The sequence below is a fragment of the Wolffia australiana genome, chromosome 19, assembly GCF_029677425.1.
Source record: "Wolffia australiana isolate 7733 chromosome 19, ASM2967742v1".
Taxonomy (NCBI): Eukaryota; Viridiplantae; Streptophyta; class Magnoliopsida; order Alismatales; family Araceae; genus Wolffia; species Wolffia australiana.
The window spans coordinates 1729628-1747820 of NC_135853.1; the positions used below are offsets into that span (position 1 = coordinate 1729628).

The 18193-nt window shown below is 37.4% G+C and overlaps 1 protein-coding gene across 1 annotated transcript; it reads left to right on the forward strand.

The window, feature by feature from the left end:
- The first annotated feature begins 14702 nt into the window (after positions 1-14702).
- LOC144715852 (exocyst complex component EXO70H1-like) lies at positions 14703-16609 on the forward strand. The gene has a single exon (XM_078590855.1). It carries the CDS (start codon positions 14748-14750, stop codon positions 16572-16574), a length of 1827 nt encoding a protein of 608 aa, XP_078446981.1. The 5' UTR covers positions 14703-14747; the 3' UTR covers positions 16575-16609.
- The last annotated feature ends 1584 nt before the right edge of the window (positions 16610-18193 follow it).

The following is an 18193-nucleotide window of genomic DNA, read 5'->3' on the forward strand; positions in this document are numbered from 1 at the left end:
AAAAACATTTTCGTAGCGTTAGCACCTGAAAATAGATACTGCTTGCACATTCATATGATTTAAAAGCATCAAATTTCAAAAGCACAAGTTTCTTATGAGTTTAAAAAATGTTATGGCCACTATCCGGTCATAAAATTTGATTTGGAAACCATATACATTAGTCGGAGAAACGGTGTTAATGGATAATCAGGATATTACTTTTCTTGAGGATTTCCTTCTAGAGTTTGGTAAGGGTTTTATGCAACAATAGAACTAGTTTTGTATGTAAACACAAAACTAATTCATCTCTGGTCTCCTGTTTGTGAGTAAACACAATGAACTAGTTTATATAAATGATTCTTAATGAGTATTTTTATATAAAAACATTTTCGTAGAGTTAGCACAAAACTAATTCATCTCTGGTCTCCTGTTTGTGAGTAAACACAATGAACTAGTTTATATAAATGGTTCTTAATGATTATTTTTATATAAAAACATTTTCGTAGAGTTAGCACAAAACTAATTCATCTCTGGTCTCCTGTTTGTGAGTAAACACAATGAACTAGTTTATATAAATGGTTCTTAATGAGTATTTTTATATAAAAACATTTTCGTAGCGTTAGCACATGAAAATAGATACTGCTTGCACATTCATATGATTTAAAAGCATCAAATTTCAAAAGCACAAGTTTCTTATGAGTTTAAAAAATGTTATGGCCACTATCCGGTCATAAAATTTGATTTGGAAACCATATACATTAGTCGGAGAAACGGTGTTAATGGATAATCAGGATATTACTTTTCTTTAGGATTTCCTTCTAGAGTTTGGTAAGGGTTTTATGCAACAATAGAACTAGTTTTGTATGTAAACACAAAACTAATTCATCTCTGGTCTCCTGTTTGTGAGTAAACACAATGAACTAGTTTATATAAATGATTCTTAATGATTATTTTTATATAAAAACATTTTCGTAGAGTTAGCACAAAACTAATTCATCTCTGGTCTCCTGTTTGTGAGTAAACACAATGAACTAGTTTATATAAATGGTTCTTAATGAGTATTTTTATATAAAAACATTTTCGTAGCGTTAGCACCTGAAAATAGATACTGCTTGCACATTCATATGATTTAAAAGCATCAAATTTCAAAAGCACAAGTTTCTTATGAGTTTAAAAAATGTTATGGCCACTATCCGGTCATAAAATTTGATTTGGAAACCATATACATTAGTCGGAGAAACGGTGTTAATGGATAATCAGGATATTACTTTTCTTGAGGATTTCCTTCTAGAGTTTGGTAAGGGTTTTATGCAACAATAGAACTAGTTTTGTATGTAAACACAAAACTAATTCATCTCTGGTCTCCTGTTTGTGAGTAAACACAATGAACTAGTTTATATAAATGATTCTTAATGAGTATTTTTATATAAAAACATTTTCGTAGAGTTAGCACAAAACTAATTCATCTCTGGTCTCCTGTTTGTGAGTAAACACAATGAACTAGTTTATATAAATGATTCTTAATGATTATTTTTATATAAAAACATTTTCGTAGAGTTAGCACAAAACTAATTCATCTCTGGTCTCCTGTTTGTGAGTAAACACAATGAACTAGTTTATATAAATGGTTCTTAATGAGTATTTTTATATAAAAACATTTTCGTAGCGTTAGCACATGAAAATAGATACTGCTTGCACATTCATATGATTTAAAAGCATCAAATTTCAAAAGCACAAGTTTCTTATGAGTTTAAAAAATGTTATGGCCACTATCCGGTCATAAAATTTGATTTGGAAACCATATACATTAGTCGGAGAAACGGTGTTAATGGATAATCAGGATATTACTTTTCTTTAGGATTTCCTTCTAGAGTTTGGTAAGGGTTTTATGCAACAATAGAACTAGTTTTGTATGTAAACACAAAACTAATTCATCTCTGGTCTCCTGTTTGTGAGTAAACACAATGAACTAGTTTATATAAATGATTCTTAATGATTATTTTTATATAAAAACATTTTCGTAGAGTTAGCACAAAACTAATTCATCTCTGGTCTCCTGTTTGTGAGTAAACACAATGAACTAGTTTATATAAATGGTTCTTACTGAGTATTTTTATATAAAAACATTTTCGTAGCGTTAGCACATGAAAATAGATACTGCTTGCACATTCATATGATTTAAAAGCATCAAATTTCAAAAGCACAAGTTTCTTATGAGTTTAAAAAATGTTATGGCCACTATCCGGTCATAAAATTTGATTTGGAAACCATATACATTAGTCGGAGAAACGGTGTTAGGGGATAATCAGGATATTACTTTTCTTGAGGATTTCCTTCTAGAGTTTGGTGAGGGTTTTATGCAACAATATAACTAGTTTTGTATGTAAACACAAAACTAATTCATCTCTGGTCTCCTGTTTGTGAGTAAACACAATGAACTAGTTTATATAAATGATTCTTAATGAGTATTTTTATATAAAAACATTTTAAATAGAGTTAGCACAAAACTAATTCATCTCTGGTCTCCTGTTTGTGAGTAAACACAATGAACTAGTTTATATAAATGGTTCTTAATGAGTATTTTTATATAAAAACATTTTCGTAGAGTTAGCACATGAAAATAGATACTGCTTGCACATTCATATGATTTAAAAGCATCAAATTTCAAAAGCACAAGTTTCTTATGAGTTTAAAAAATGTTATGGCCACTATCCGGTCATAAAATTTGATTTGGAAACCATATACATTAGTCGGAGAAACGGTGTTAATGGATAATCAGGATATTACTTTTCTTTAGGATTTCCTTCTAGAGTTTGGTAAGGGTTTTATGCAACAATAGAACTAGTTTTGTATGTAAACACAAAACTAATTCATCTCTGGTCTCCTGTTTGTGAGTAAACACAATGAACTAGTTTATATAAATGATTCTTAATGAGTATTTTTATATAAAAACATTTTCGTAGAGTTAGCACAAAACTAATTCATCTCTGGTCTCCTGTTTGTGAGTAAACACAATGAACTAGTTTATATAAATGGTTCTTAATGAGTATTTTTATATAAAAACATTTTCGTAGAGTTAGCACATGAAAATAGATACTGCTTGCACATTCATATGATTTAAAAGCATCAAATTTCAAAAGCACAAGTTTCTTATGAGTTTAAAAAATGTTATGGCCACTATCCGGTCATAAAATTTGATTTGGAAACCATATACATTAGTCGGAGAAACGGTGTTAGGGGATAATCAGGATATTACTTTTCTTGAGGATTTCCTTCTAGAGTTTGGTAAGGGTTTTATGCAACAATATAACTAGTTTTGTATGTAAGTAGACTATGCTGTTTTGATCTTTGGATAATGGATAGTCAGTAAAATATATAGACTAGTTTTTCACCAACTACTGGGAGAATGATATGGTTGAATATAAAACTGATAATTGTTATTGATTCCCATCATTCACACATCACACAATATACAAGAGATATTTCTTATGAATTCTGAAAGGGCAACCCTCACATGTTCTATGATTTTGAAGTTATAAAAATCATTTAAGATATGCAATATTGATTAATGTATTTGAGAACCAATTTGGATCAGACATAAGCTTGAAATAATAATACACATATTTTTGCAATCTATAATGAAGTTCTGGACTCTTCTAGCTGTGTCTGAATGAAGGAAAATAATTGAAATAATTAAGGGTAAACAAGTTTATATAGACAGAGAAGAAAAATGAGAAGGGTCACATGCTCAGTGTTGAACACAACGATGAGCTAAAGCGGACTAGTGTAACAACACACAAGGAAATTTTCTTTGGGGGCAACAGAGAAAAAATATAAATCTTCATTGTGGTAGTTTTGGCTTTGACTAAGGATTAAAATGGGATCCTTTCAGCATAGAACAATTAAATAAGAAACCTTTATGAATAAGTGAAAATGCTCGGAATGAAATAAGCTACTGCAAGTTTCATGGATATCTGCATTAAAATCTGGGGATTTGATTGAGTGCTGAAGAATGGTCTTTAAGTAGCTGAGGCTAAAATTCTGAATAGAACTATTCTATGATGCATTCCATGCTCATATTACCTTGTCATAAATTAATTTCTCCTTTTCCCTGCTCCTTGGGAGGGTCTCTTCAAGCCATTTACGTGTGTGACCTGTAGGCAATGTCATGAGGGAATTTCTCATTTTCTTCTCAAACACTTCATGAAAATGTAGTTTATATTGTCATGATCAAGTCTTTCTAGTGAAGTGAGAAAATTAATTGGAGGTAATAAAATGAGAAGGATGCCTGGATCCTGGCCTCGGCATCTCAAACGAGTCCCTCCTCTTTTATACTTATAAATGTAGTTTTCGAAAGGTCCTTACAACAAAATGTATATTTATCACCATTTCATTAATCTTTTGGATGTGACCCTCAGGGAAAATGTATTATCATAAGAAATAACTTTATTTCCCAAACCCATTTATTGATCAACCTTTATATTTCATTATGTCAACGTGTGGATTAATTAAGTATCAATTCAACCAAATCAACATGGTCAGTTTGCAGTTTTGTGGGGTACTAATCCACGCCTCATGATCTTAAAGTTATGGACTACTGAGTAAACTATATCAAGGAACCTTGGCCATCTTTGGTTGGAATATAGGTATAATTCTTTATCCATGATTTACTATAGAATGATTTAGGGCATGCTTAACAGTCTGAACCTGCTACATCATTTAGTTAGTATATTGTATAATGATAATGATTTCAAAATGTCTTCTCTAATATCTACATCAAGAAATATATATACTACCAAATAAACTACATCAACGAACATCTGCCATCATTGGTTGGAATATAGATATAATCCTTCATTCATGCTTCACTACTGAATGATTTAGGACATGGTTATTAGTCTGACCCTACTACATTGTTTAGTTAGTATAATGTGTAATGATAATGATTACAGGATGTCTTCTCTAATATCTCTACTACTGCATAGATTTAATGCATACATCATATAGTCAATCTACTCATCTAGGAAAGACATATAGTCCCATATTAACCATTCAATTGACTTCATACACTTATAGTTATATTTGAGCTAACACATGCATAAATCTCTTTGTCAAAAAATAACTATCCCTGCACAATATATCCTTCATGTCTGAAGTGAGGAACCACTTGTAAGACCATGTCAATAATTAATCTGATTGACCTTCAGGTATCATTACCACTCAATAACTCATATGGATCAACTTAATCAGTACACTCACCCTCTGTCCTTAGTGTCTCCGCACCGATTGCCATAAGATTGGTGATACTTATCAATTAACTACAAACATATATTACTATTATTCAGCAACAGTTTGATGTTCATCCTTTGTATCCATCAAATATGAATATTTAATAAAAATTTCAAGACCAGAAATTAGTATACTATGATTTCATAACAATTCATTAGGTTATGGGATGAGTTTATAGACTTCCATCTAAACATCATGATGAATATTTTGTGTCCACTAATCCATTTATACAACTATGTTTCAGTTCATCAAAATAATTGTGAATGTTATTTATTATTTATGAAGTTCATCGTGGAGTTCATAAAATAATCTACGGTTGTTATGATGCGATCATAAAATAGTGATTACTAGTCTTTTAGTATTTATTTCAAATATTCCTACACAAGAGGTACTTGTATGATGAGTATTTCTGAACCTATGACCATTATCTTGGAGTCACCAAGGACAAATGGCCGGTGCTCTTTAGAGAAAGTGTCCATTAGATTGATCCATATGAATCCCTGAATGTTGTTATACCTAAACAACAATTGTGTTGACTGATGGAACAGTCGTGTAATGATATGATGACCTGAGACACCAAAGACATCTCATGCATGGATGTGCATGCTTTGACTGCAGCATACCAGAATCTAATCATTGGATTCAAATTAATCTTAGCTTGGATATCGTTATTGAATTGCCATAATTGGATCACCCACACTCTATATAAGGGGATATTGACATAGGAAGAAGATGCATTAAATTCCTTGCTAGGATAATGAAGACATTTTAGAAGTTGTTCTCAAATGATCCACATTATTCATTAGAAATAAGGATTTGATGACTAGCCATACCCTAAGGCATTCCAGAGTCTCGCATAGATGAAGGGTTCAAACACTTGCAATAACCAATGACACCAAAGATTTCATTAGAAAGTTAAATTAGTGCTATGTATTTTCTACCGTGCAAGGTGTAGCTTGACGTCCTACCAGCTGGAAATTATATCTATGAGTGGAAGAAATAGATCATTGATTCATTAATATATATGTTGATTTAACTAATTAATATGGTTGGTCAAAAACTGTTACTAGGCCAACAAAATTGTTTAGCAGAAATTAATATGGGCCTAGATGATCACAAGAGAAATATTAACAGATGTTGGTATATATAGTAAAGTTGAAAATATATTATGCAAAGTGCCTTAGCTAAGTACAAATAATAGGAGCGACCAGTTTCGGTGCCCATTCTAACCAGACATGGGCGGCCACTCCCCACCCCCTTTCTTCTTTGCTTTTTACTCCACTCACTCCACTAGAAGGTCTTAATGGTTAGAATATCAAATACATGTTTAAAATAGTTGAATATTTATTTTAAAAATCAATCCATAATTTATCAACTGTTTTTCATTCCATGAAAATAGTTTTCGAGCCCTGAATCATAACAGGAGGGCCCGACACATAAAATGAGAATAATATGGAACACACAGTTATTTCAAAGAATTTATACATGGCATGGGCATTTGATTGCTTCATAGCCACATACTGCTCATCCTCTGGCCTCCCTTGATGCTGAAAGATATTTTCATTTTTCTTCATCATTGGGGGGACAGGGTTCTCAAGGAGAGATAACATAACATAAGATTTTTGAAATTACAAAAGAGTTCATATACTCTTCTATGTAATATTTTTTTCATATGTTATTGTGAACGTATAATCTTTCATCTGTTTGACACTCATAGAATGACTTAGGGTATGGTATAACCTATCAAATCATGTATGATCATTCTAGCTAGGACTGATACATTGATAAATCATTAGAAAGCTCTATTTCTGATAATTTCTCGATATTGGTTGGCCCAAAAATTCATCACCTCACCTTTGTTGAGTTAGTCTCCCTCTTACTGAAGGCAGACTAACTCAAAACAAAATCATAAATGTTTGTTGCCTTGAAGATAAGCCGGATTAAAATCCGGTGATCGAAGATTCGTTAGTGATAACACCCAAATTACTATATTAATAGTATGTAATTTACATTTTCTCTCCATAAAGATAGTTATACATGCATATTATCAAGGTTAAAATGATTCAAGTTTTTTGAGTAATATTTTAATTTTGTGGATTGATTAGTGTTTTTAAGGATTTATATACCATCATATTCTTAAATAAATTTATTTTCTGAGTCAAAATGTATTTATTATGAATTCTTTGACATGATAATCATAGAGATATTAATTTTCTAAGTCAAAATATATTAATTATATTTTTTGACAAAGTATGTATTTTATAATAATTTATTAATCTATTTTTCAGCATTAAAATGTGCTTGCCACGTGTCACCGTTCGATTCATCCATTGACGACCAATTACACACTTCTACAATGATTAGCTGCATTAATCATTGAAAAAGGGAGCAATTATGGCATCATGGATTGCGATGACGTAATGTGCCAATCATTAAATGCCACATAGATGAATTTTTTTACAAGAGGCGATGTAGACCAATGAAAAAGGAAGCAATTTAAATCGGAAGAAATGCAATCCAAGAAATGAGGGAGAAAATAATTTTAAAAAAGGAAAAAAGTCAACAATTGTGGGGCTACATGTGGCACACACGTGTACCCCTGCAATTGAATTAAAAGCAAAAAAGTTCCTAACGTGACGCGTCGGATAATGATAAAGGCATAATCTCTTATTTTAAGATGAATGATGTGCCTCAATGCGTTATCTACTAAAAATGAGAGAAACAGAGGATAATTTTATATGTCAGGGCACGCGGTGGCTTGATGCCATGCCACACAATATTGGAATATTTAAATGGAATTTTTTGTATTTCACTTCTTCGTCTACACCGTTGCCGTTTCCAAAATTTCATTTCTTCGTCCAGACCGCTGTTCTCTGCTGTTTCGCATTCGTCGCTCTCACCACCATGACGCGTGGAGGATTCGCGAACGCGAAAGCGAGGAGTCCATCTTCTTCCGCAAGCTCCACGGCTTCACCAACTTCCCCCTCTACCCCAAAACTCAACTCTGCCTTCACCATATTGAACCAAAGCATGTCTGTGGCGGAGGATATCCTCGCCCACTGGGACAAGGAAGTGTCTAAAGCCTGCTTATCGAGGACTCTCCACCACCTCATAGTTACCGTAGAAACACTCCACCAAGCCAGAAAGCTGATCGTCAAGGGCTCGCCTACTTACATCTCATGTCTTCGTCAATCCCAAACCATCTCTTGGATACCTCTTCATCAACTTAGAACAATCATACTTTTACAGTCTTTCTTTCTTCACAGTTCCAGGTATATACTTATGTTCTTATCAATTTAGCCTCACTTCTCTTCCTGTCTCACCCACTCTTACAATCTCATTCATATCATTATCTACTATAATAACCTAATTATTATGAATAAATATCATCTTCTCGCTTAAAATTTTCCTTCCCACTCGATCTCATATTTTACACACAACTTCCCACATCTGGTGAATTGTTATTTAAAGAATATTAAATTCTTAATTATCATTTCCTATGAAGATGATCAGGATTATCATTGGTTAGATTTCTCTATTTGAGTACAATTGTATTATTGATGAAACTCAAAAAGCCCAAATGACATATTAAAACCTAATTTTTAGTATATGAATTGGTGATGGTACGGGAATCATTACAATTACAGTGTTATGTATTTGAGGACTTTTTACCTATACTACTCTCTGTTGAGCATATTTTTCTTGGCCAAATGCATAGAAATATTAATTGAAAGGTTTAAAATTGATTTATCCTATTTTGGAAAGTTAAGCTTAAATGTCCTTTTAATTTTTTAGAGTACATATCTTGCTAAAAGAGTACATATCTTGCTAAAAGAGTACATATCATAAGAAGAGTACATATCTTGCTAAAAGAAATATGAATGTTATGATTGTGCCTGTGATTGAAAATTTTATCCTCATAAGCTATTCCATGATTCACATGAGCTTTATTGTTACAATTTTGAATCATTTTATTAAATGTCCATTGATGTCCCGATTCATCCTTATAAGACATAAGAGTCGTCATTTTTAATCTTCTCAAAATGAAAGTGGTCAATCCTCCTATGCCAACACGCATAAATATATTCAAAATGAATTACTGATTGCATCATTTCAAATATATTTTCTTGCTGAATACTTTTAAAAATGGCAAATATTTATTGGAGTTTGTAAAGAAGGATAACAATAAATTTATGTATAATTTTTTTCAAAGGGGGTTACTGAAAAAAATGATTGAAAATATATTTTTCAAAACATTAGGATTTATCAAGAGGCACACTATTTTCAAAAAATTATCGAATTTTTAAAGATTTCAGTTATATATTGTTAGTGTTCATAGTGTGATGTCGGACGTTGTCGGGGACGTCATCCGGTCAGCACCGAGTATGATGGCTCGGTATCGATAAGTGATGGTCCTATTGAATGTCGATGGTGTCGTCGAGGATGGATAAAACCCTAACAGGTCGATGTGACTATGGCGCAATGAATGTCCTACGTGTTGTACGTGCAGGCTCTGACTCAAGGGAGGCCCGAGCTCCAAGCTTGGACGGGGTCGCTGGGTGATGGCGACGGTGGCCTCTCGAACCTCATCGGAGCGACGAAGGCGTCTACAGCCGAACGGAATTTATCCATAGGGCTCGCACGTAACGCACGTACTCGTCTGAACCGGTAAGACACTCAAATGTCGTAGTTTCTCTCAATAGCTCTCTCACCTACCTGCCCGAGCGCGGTGGAGTCAAGAAAAAAACTATACTGCAAGAGGTAATTAACTGAGCGACGATGAGGATGGCATACCTCATTGGCGGACTCGTGGTGCAGAATTCGTCGATTGTCGGTGACGGTCAAAGTGGGTGTGGCAGAGAGACACCGAAGAGCGGATGGCGGCTCGACAAGCGATGGGTTGGTGCCGGAGCATAGGTAAAGGGGGGAGGAGGAGAGGGCGGAAGAGCAGCCGAAGGACGGTGGCTGGATGGCTTGAACTCACGCACCGCCCGGTACAGCAGGTGCATCCCGAGTGGTGGCGCGGTGTGACCTGGGAATTGTGGCGAGCTGGAGTGCACATTGCGTCAGGCTGGGCCCGAAGGATTGTCACTATGACGGCTGTTTCATCTTTGTTGAGTCATTCATCGAACAGTTGATGAGCACAAGTTGATGGAGTCACCAGTTGTCCAGCGAACCCATCGCGGGGCGCCAGGTACAGCCAGGCAAGCACCCAAGAGGTCTAAGACCACCCCAAGTAGCTCCCGGATTGCCCCGAATCGACTCTCCCTGTGTTGGAGTCAGCGGTGCCACATGGCGTCCGTCTCTGGCGCAAGGTGAGCGCGTGGGGGGGCCCTGTATCAAGTCAGCGACCTGTTGGTTGCTGGTTGCCGCTTCCTTAAGTCGTTGGATTCAGAGAGAGGGCTTCACACGCTGATGGGCTTCGTTGGGCGCCAGAGTGACCGACTTCCCCCTTCTCACGATCCGCCCGAGTCCAGAGATTGTTGGGCCAAGAGAGGTCAAAGTCCATCGAGGGAATGAGTCCCGGCATCGAGAGATCGTCGGTTGAGTGACCCTCACGTTGGCAAGTTTCGGGAGTTCAACGGACACCTTGGTTTGACTGTTTCCCCCTTCCACGAAGCATCGAGATCCAAGTTATCGTCTGAACATAAACAGGAAAACAGGCTTACTGTTTGCTTTCACTAACACTTGTTCGAGTGAATCAGAGGCGGTGCTCATGCACAAGATGCATTGCACCCTTTACTGGCGGAGGAGACCCACTGGGGAATCGACTTCGGGGAAGTTATGTTGACGGAAACTGATGTCAGTCCTTCTCCTCAGGAGCTTGATGGTGTGAACGAACGGGGGAAAACAATGATCAAGGGGATTGAGAGAGGCTTCCCCATTCTCCGCCCTCTTCACAACCTACTTCTCCCTCACCTCCTCCTCCCTCTTTCTTCTTCTGTGAGAGAGGGAGGGAGACCAGAAAAAAAACACAACGATTATCTTTCTTCTTCCTGGTCTAAGGGGGCTTGATCGGCCCCCTCTTCCCTTATATAGGGGAAGCGGTCAATGGGCCCTCCCACCCTAGTGGGTCAACAAAAGAACAAAAGAGGGTCCAGTAGGGGGCCCTCATAAACTGGGCCCCCATTACACATAGAAGGGAAGGGGAATTTAAAATAAAGTAAAATTGGAAAAGGGGGAAAAAAGAGGCCCCTTTCAAATGTCGATAAAACGACGGACGTACGAGACACGTTGCAAATGCGACGAAAACACAACGATGAGAACAGTGAGGACAGGAAAACACAATGACGAAAACACAATGATGAGAACGGGAAAACACAAAACACGAGAAAAGAACGATGAAAAAAAAATGAGATAATCGAGCATCTTTAACCCGGATTTCGATGACAGTGGCCGGCGGCGCACACGACGTCATCGGTGATCCTTGATGGCGTGCGCCATCATAGTGACATTGATAACATATATCATATAAACAATTGAAACATAAAAAAGTGGACATTTTGTTTTTTAAACATCAATCAAATAATAATAAAGAATCAGGACATGACTATTTTGAACAACATGAGTTTGAATGCAGCACAATCATTTTTTGTGATGTTTTGAATTTTCATATTGATAGTGACAATTTCTATGAAACTCCATGAGCCCAATTTGAATCTATTTCATGTTAAGTTTCTGAAACTATTGTCATTCGAATATTATATAAAGAAATTAAAATTCTGTTTCCATTGATAAAACTTATGAAAATAATAAATGCTCAACAAATGGAGACTTTGATGACAAAGATGATAATAATATTTTATGTTCTTTTGATGATTCTTATAAAATTATATTATTTCTAGATATGAAAGCTATGCTCTTATGGGTAAATATTTCCTTCTGCATGTGAACGAGATTCAAGGTCATAAAAATAATCATAATGTCTAGATGAACTCAGAAAAAGGAAGTTAAACCGTTGATTACTTCCAGAAAAAATATTTTAGAAAAATTAAATTTAATAATTGGTAGATAATTTATTAATATTCATTTAAGATATTTGTCGTATTAAAATACGTCATTTGTGATAGGTAGCTTGGAAATAATATATTTTACATATTGACAATACCATTTTATGCATTTTCAAAATATTTTTAAATTTTCAGATTTGTGCGACAATAATTTGTTGAATATTAATTCATCATCAAAATCAGCAACAAAAGCAAACTTGAAGTACAAATTTGTGCACGTGGGTATTCAAATATCATAAGCACAATAAGTGGTGTCATTGTGATGATTTTTAGTGTGGCTTCTAGTTTTTATCTTTATTTTTTCATGCTAATAATTGCTTTTTGTAATTTACTTTGAATACTACTTTTTGTTCTTGTTGATTCTAACTTAATCAATAGCAATTACGTTGCCAATATGATCTGATGTTGTTGTGTGATTAGCATTCACTTGTATTTCTGCTACAAATCTCTAAGTTTGACAAGCTTTTTCATTGTCAGCTTCATATAGTCTTTAAAAATGGTCTCCTCACGTCAACTCTTGTGATCTATTCACCTCAACGCTTATGAAATATTACATAAAATCTACTGACTAATAATAATTAAAATCAGAAAATGAATGAATTATAGATCCGTATCCAGAATGGCAGCTCAAATACTTAAGAATTTTACCTTCTGATCTGATATTTAATTCATAGTTGAGGCATGTGATTTTTAGGTCAAGTATATTATTTGCTGACAAGTCAAATAATTCACCAACCAGGTGTGTAATTCTGAATCAACAGGTATTTCTGAGAACAAATAATTTTGAGATAAGAGATGATGAAGGTCAGATAGGTACATTGAACGTCAGATATGTATCGTGCAGGGTCAAATATCTAATTTGTTAGTGAGATGTCTTGCTGGCAGATCGGATGTGTAATTTTGAATCATACAGGTATTTTGCGGATCACATAACGTCTGGAACACACTAGTTGCAGACGTTATTTCACTTTGGAAAGAAAATTTCATTTTCGATTTGTAATTCAGATCAAACGCGTAATCTGACATCAGGGTTTTGCAGAGATGAACTGGATGCCAATCAATGTTTTACGTAACCTGAAAATCAGAAGAATTCAAAATGTTGCAGGTCACAGTTTTACGAAGTCGAAAATAGAGGTATTAAAATGTTTGAAATCAGAATTTAATGAGATGGAACCGAATGTGAGATTAACCAATAATTTAGAGTAAAAAGAGAGATTTCGACAACAGAAACCAGGTATATTTAGAGATAGATTAATGGATAAAAAATTCAAAAAAGGAATGATTACAGCAGATGTGAAATTCCGATTTCAGGTCATGTTTTTATATATAATCCCGAGTCGAGAAGGCCGGTCAAACGACCAGTTTCTTGACTTGGATTTGAGAGAGGTTTTCCGTAGCATGTCGAGGTCACATCTAAAGATATTTATACATCCTTGATTAGGGACGTCCTAACGGGCTGCTAATCCATTGCGTATCCCATAGGTTATTAGCGTACAGTATCTTAAAGTGAAGAACAGTAATACCTTAACTAGAAATTAGTCTTTCCTGATTCGTCGAATTAATATAACAAATGTGCATTTTAATCTCAGTAGCTACCTCATTAAAATTCGTACGTCCCAATATTAATTGCCGCGTAGAAAATGATAGTTGACGTACCTTGAATGAGACCTGATGCTAGTTGTTACCCATTTATAATCCTCCGAAATCTTGTTGTCCAAAACTAAGGACGTCATCACAATGTACAGTCAAGTCATGGGAAGATATAAAATTGATATTCCGTCAGAGTCTCTCCTGTAGGAACTATTATACCCTCTGACTTTACTGAATGGAGTGAAATACTAGAAGAATCTTTACTCAAAAAGATCACGCATAAGTTATTGAACACATCATGCTTTATGTCTTTTATCTGTTGATAAAATTCTCGGGCAAACAAGCAATAAACATAAAACCTGGGAACTTTTAGCCCTCGTTGATCCCAAAAGATGTAGCACTAAACGATTTTATGGATGACTATGGGCGCCCATTGAAGTAGAGGCTAGTTTGTCGTGTAGAAATATAAATGATCACAACGAAATCTTATTCTTTTCTGATTTATATTTCTAACCCTATAACGGAAGTCCATAAAGAACCGCGTATTCTTTTAAGATATGGTCTTGTCCCAAAAGTCATGTGGGCTTCTGACGTCAGAAAAAATGGGCCCTCGACTTTGATTTTAGCTATGACAGATACCTCGTCAACTAGCCATTTAGGAAGTCTTCTCGAAGTAAGATTCTCTGTGGGTGAAAGCCAGAATGGGTGCGTAGTTGCGTGGGAATTGAATAGTTGAATAAAATCTGTGTGCGAACCGCCGCTGAGAACGCCAGCTGTCGTACTCCTGACAGGGTTGGAATTCTGACGAGTCTTTAAAATTCTCTTCCACAGTTCTTTTGGGACTCGTCTTTTACTTCTTCTTGTTTAGTTCTTCTTCCTATGGCGATGGTTTGCCCTTCACACGGGACAGGAGCGAGAACGGCTTCTCCTTCTGCGACATTGACGCCATCGACGAGCACCCCTCCTTCTCGGCCGCACAGCTTAAACACTGCTATGATGGAAGAGAACATCTCCCTGGCGGAGGAAATCCTCGCCAACTGGAATCGGGATGGCTCTTCTTCCTCCTCTCCAGAGTTCTTAAACCGTCTCTTCCCAGCCATCACCAACCTCCACCGATCCAGGAAGTTCTTCTTGAATGAGTCCTCCGCGGACACCGTTTCGTCCTCCTTCCTGATTCAATCCCAGGCCGTCATGGACAAAGCAGTAAAGCGGCTACAGTTTGAGTTTCACCGTATTATCAAAACCCGGCGAGATGTCCTCCAGAGAGAAGAGTTGTGCTTTTCGCCTCCAACACACGACGTGGCCGCCGACCTTCGATCCATCGCCCACTGCATGGTCTACTGCGGCCACGGCAAGGAGTGCATCGACGTGTACCGTTTAGTCCGCCGTTCCGTCGTCGAAGAGGGCCTCTACAATATCGGCTTCGACCGATCCACTCTGGCCCAGATCAAGAAGCTCTCCTGGGACGCCCTCGAAGACAGAATATGTAGCTGGGTCGGCGCGGCCAAGACCGCCGTCCGCAACATCTTCGCCGGCGAGCACACCCTCTGTAGGCAGACCTTCTCTTCTTCCTCCGTCGAAGAAGCCCTCTTCGGCGAGATTATAGGCGAGGACGCTGCGGAGTTCTTCGCCTTCCCGGAGCTGGTGGTATCGAAGACAAGGCTGTCGCCGGAGAAGATGTTCCGCCTGTTGGACATGTACGAGACCATCCTGGAGCTGCTCCCCGAGATCGAGTCAGTCTTCTCTCACGAATCTACATCGAACGTGCGAGCCCAGGTCGAGGCCTCTCTCACGAAGCTGGGAGAAGCGGTCCGTCTTCTTCTTGAAGAACTGGAATCCGCGATAAAGAAGGATAACACCAAGGCTATCATTCCCGGCGGGGGGTTGCACCCTCTGGCGCGCTACGTAGCGAACTTCGTGTCTCTCCTCGCCGAGTACGAGAGAGGAGTCGCCGATATCTTCTTCAAGCCTCCTCTCCGCGCCGCCGCATTCATATCGGCGCCCCCGTCTCCGAAGCACGAGGCAGAAGATGAGGAGAACCCTTTCTCAGGCGTTTCTCGTCGTCTGGGGAACCTTATCTTCGTACTGCTCTGCAAACTTGATGCCAAGGCAAGGCTCTACGGTGAACCCGCTTTAGGGTACCTCTTCCTGGCCAACAATCTCTGGTACTTGGTGAGAAAAGTTCAGCGCGGAAAGCTCATTGATATCTTGGGCGAGGGCTGGGTGACCACGCATGCAGCGAGAGCAAGGATCTACGCCGCGAGGTACGAGCGCTTGGCGTGGAAGGATGTCCTGGAGACCATCTCAGGAGATTCAACTGTCATCTCTAACCTGGAGGAGGGGTTTGCACCGGAGCAGATACTACGATTCAACTCGGCATTTGACGCGGCGTGCAGGAAACAGGCGGGATGGGTCACCGCGGATAAGGTGATGGAGCGAGAATTGAAACTCTCTATTTCTCAGAAGGTGATGTCGGGTTATCGTCCGCTCTATGTGAAATGCCGAGAGGAAGGGAGATCGGGTGGGGTCATTCACTTCACGCCGGAGGAGTTGGCGAAGTACATCTCCGGACTGCTTTGCGATGGCCCCGGCTCTAGCGTCTTCTCGGATCATGGCTCGTCCGATGCTGCGTCTTCGTGCCCGCTTAGCTTAGATTTATCCTTCAGAGTGAAGCTCACTTGTGATGAATCGTTATGGATTGAATAGAGGGAACAGTGGTTTGGATTTTGATAAAACATAAACGGACGCCAAAAATAAGTTTATAGTTCCTATTGACTAAACTAAAACCTGTTGTTTTATTTCTTATCACTCAGAGTTAATGATGATAAATCAAACTACAGAAAAGGTCCGAAAAATCAATTCAAAAGGCAAAACTAGAATGTAGGGCGTGAGTATTGGTAGGTTGGCCTTTCATCTATACATTCAACTATTAACTTATCAAATGTCAGAAAACAACCTTTTTTATTCCTCCATCCATCTACAACCTCAGCATCTATTCATCCAACGCGCGCGCACATATTCAACTATTGACTTATTAAATAATATCATACATACATTATTGACTACATCAAACTTTCTTTCCTTTATCTATTTATAGTGTTGTGGTGCAAACACACAATAAATATCAATGCACGGAAACTTTTAGCCCTTCTTCTCCCCAAAAGATGTTCCATTTGAAGATTTTAAGGGACATTGTGGCCCCACATGGATAGTAATTGGGTAGCGTAGATATCGAGGTATGACAAAAGGAATATAATACATGGGTTCAAACTCTTCTGGCCTGAAACAACAGAGGTCCAACATGCTCCTTTCAAGACATTCCTACATAGAGGCCGAGGTGCTAACTGTGCAGGGTATGTTCGCATACTTGGACTTTTGATAGGAAGCTGAGCTCAAAGCGTGGACGCCACACGCCTCACACGTGGCGACACCATCCCTCATCTTTTAGACCTAGGCCCACATGGTGCTCATGATCGTCGGTGAGCAAGCACAGCAGATTAGAGCATGTCACATTCACAGGCCACGGACGCTGCACCTGTTGACCATTAAGGACATGCGTGCGGCGGTATCAACTGTGCACTTACAGACCGTGAAGGCTGCGTGCACAAGCCGCCAATGCTTGCGCCGCACTTTGTGGGTACTCGCCATGCGAGGGGAGAGATGGCTGTATCCAGCCAGGTGACTAAGGCATGACACATAGAGCCCTGATATGGCTTCAGGGCACCCGTTGTGTGTTAGAAGCAAATTGCGATTTTAATTTTATTGTGCTGTAGCATAAATTTGGCTAAATCAAATTAACTTGATAAGATAGAAAACTTATTTAGATTTGTATAATGGGAGTGAGGTCATCACCACAGGGACTAGCATTGAAAAGCTAATTTGATAATTGAGTTAGGGTGATCGAGATTTTAGTATGTAGGTTAAAGATTATACTTGAGTAATAGAGGTCATAATAGTAATTAAGATAGTGAAAATCATAGAAGACAAATAATTTGTAGGTGGAGGAAGTATTTAATGAATGAGATAGTATTCATATCCTTTAATAGATATTAGAGATAATAAAGAAGCTGGATATTGAAGTGCATGCATGATGTTATATATAAGGGAGATATTATGGGTAGTGGAAGAGGTATATGAGAGTAGTAAAATATATATAATAATAAATTGTTCTTAATAGGAGATAATAAGGTTATTTTTTAAGTAATAGTGAGTTTTTAATAAGATAGGAGGTAGGTATAATAAGGGTGGATATTAAGATTTAGTTAAATACTGAATAAGATTTTACCTTAATAAGAGTTAAGAAAAGGAATAAAAAAGAAGGGAGT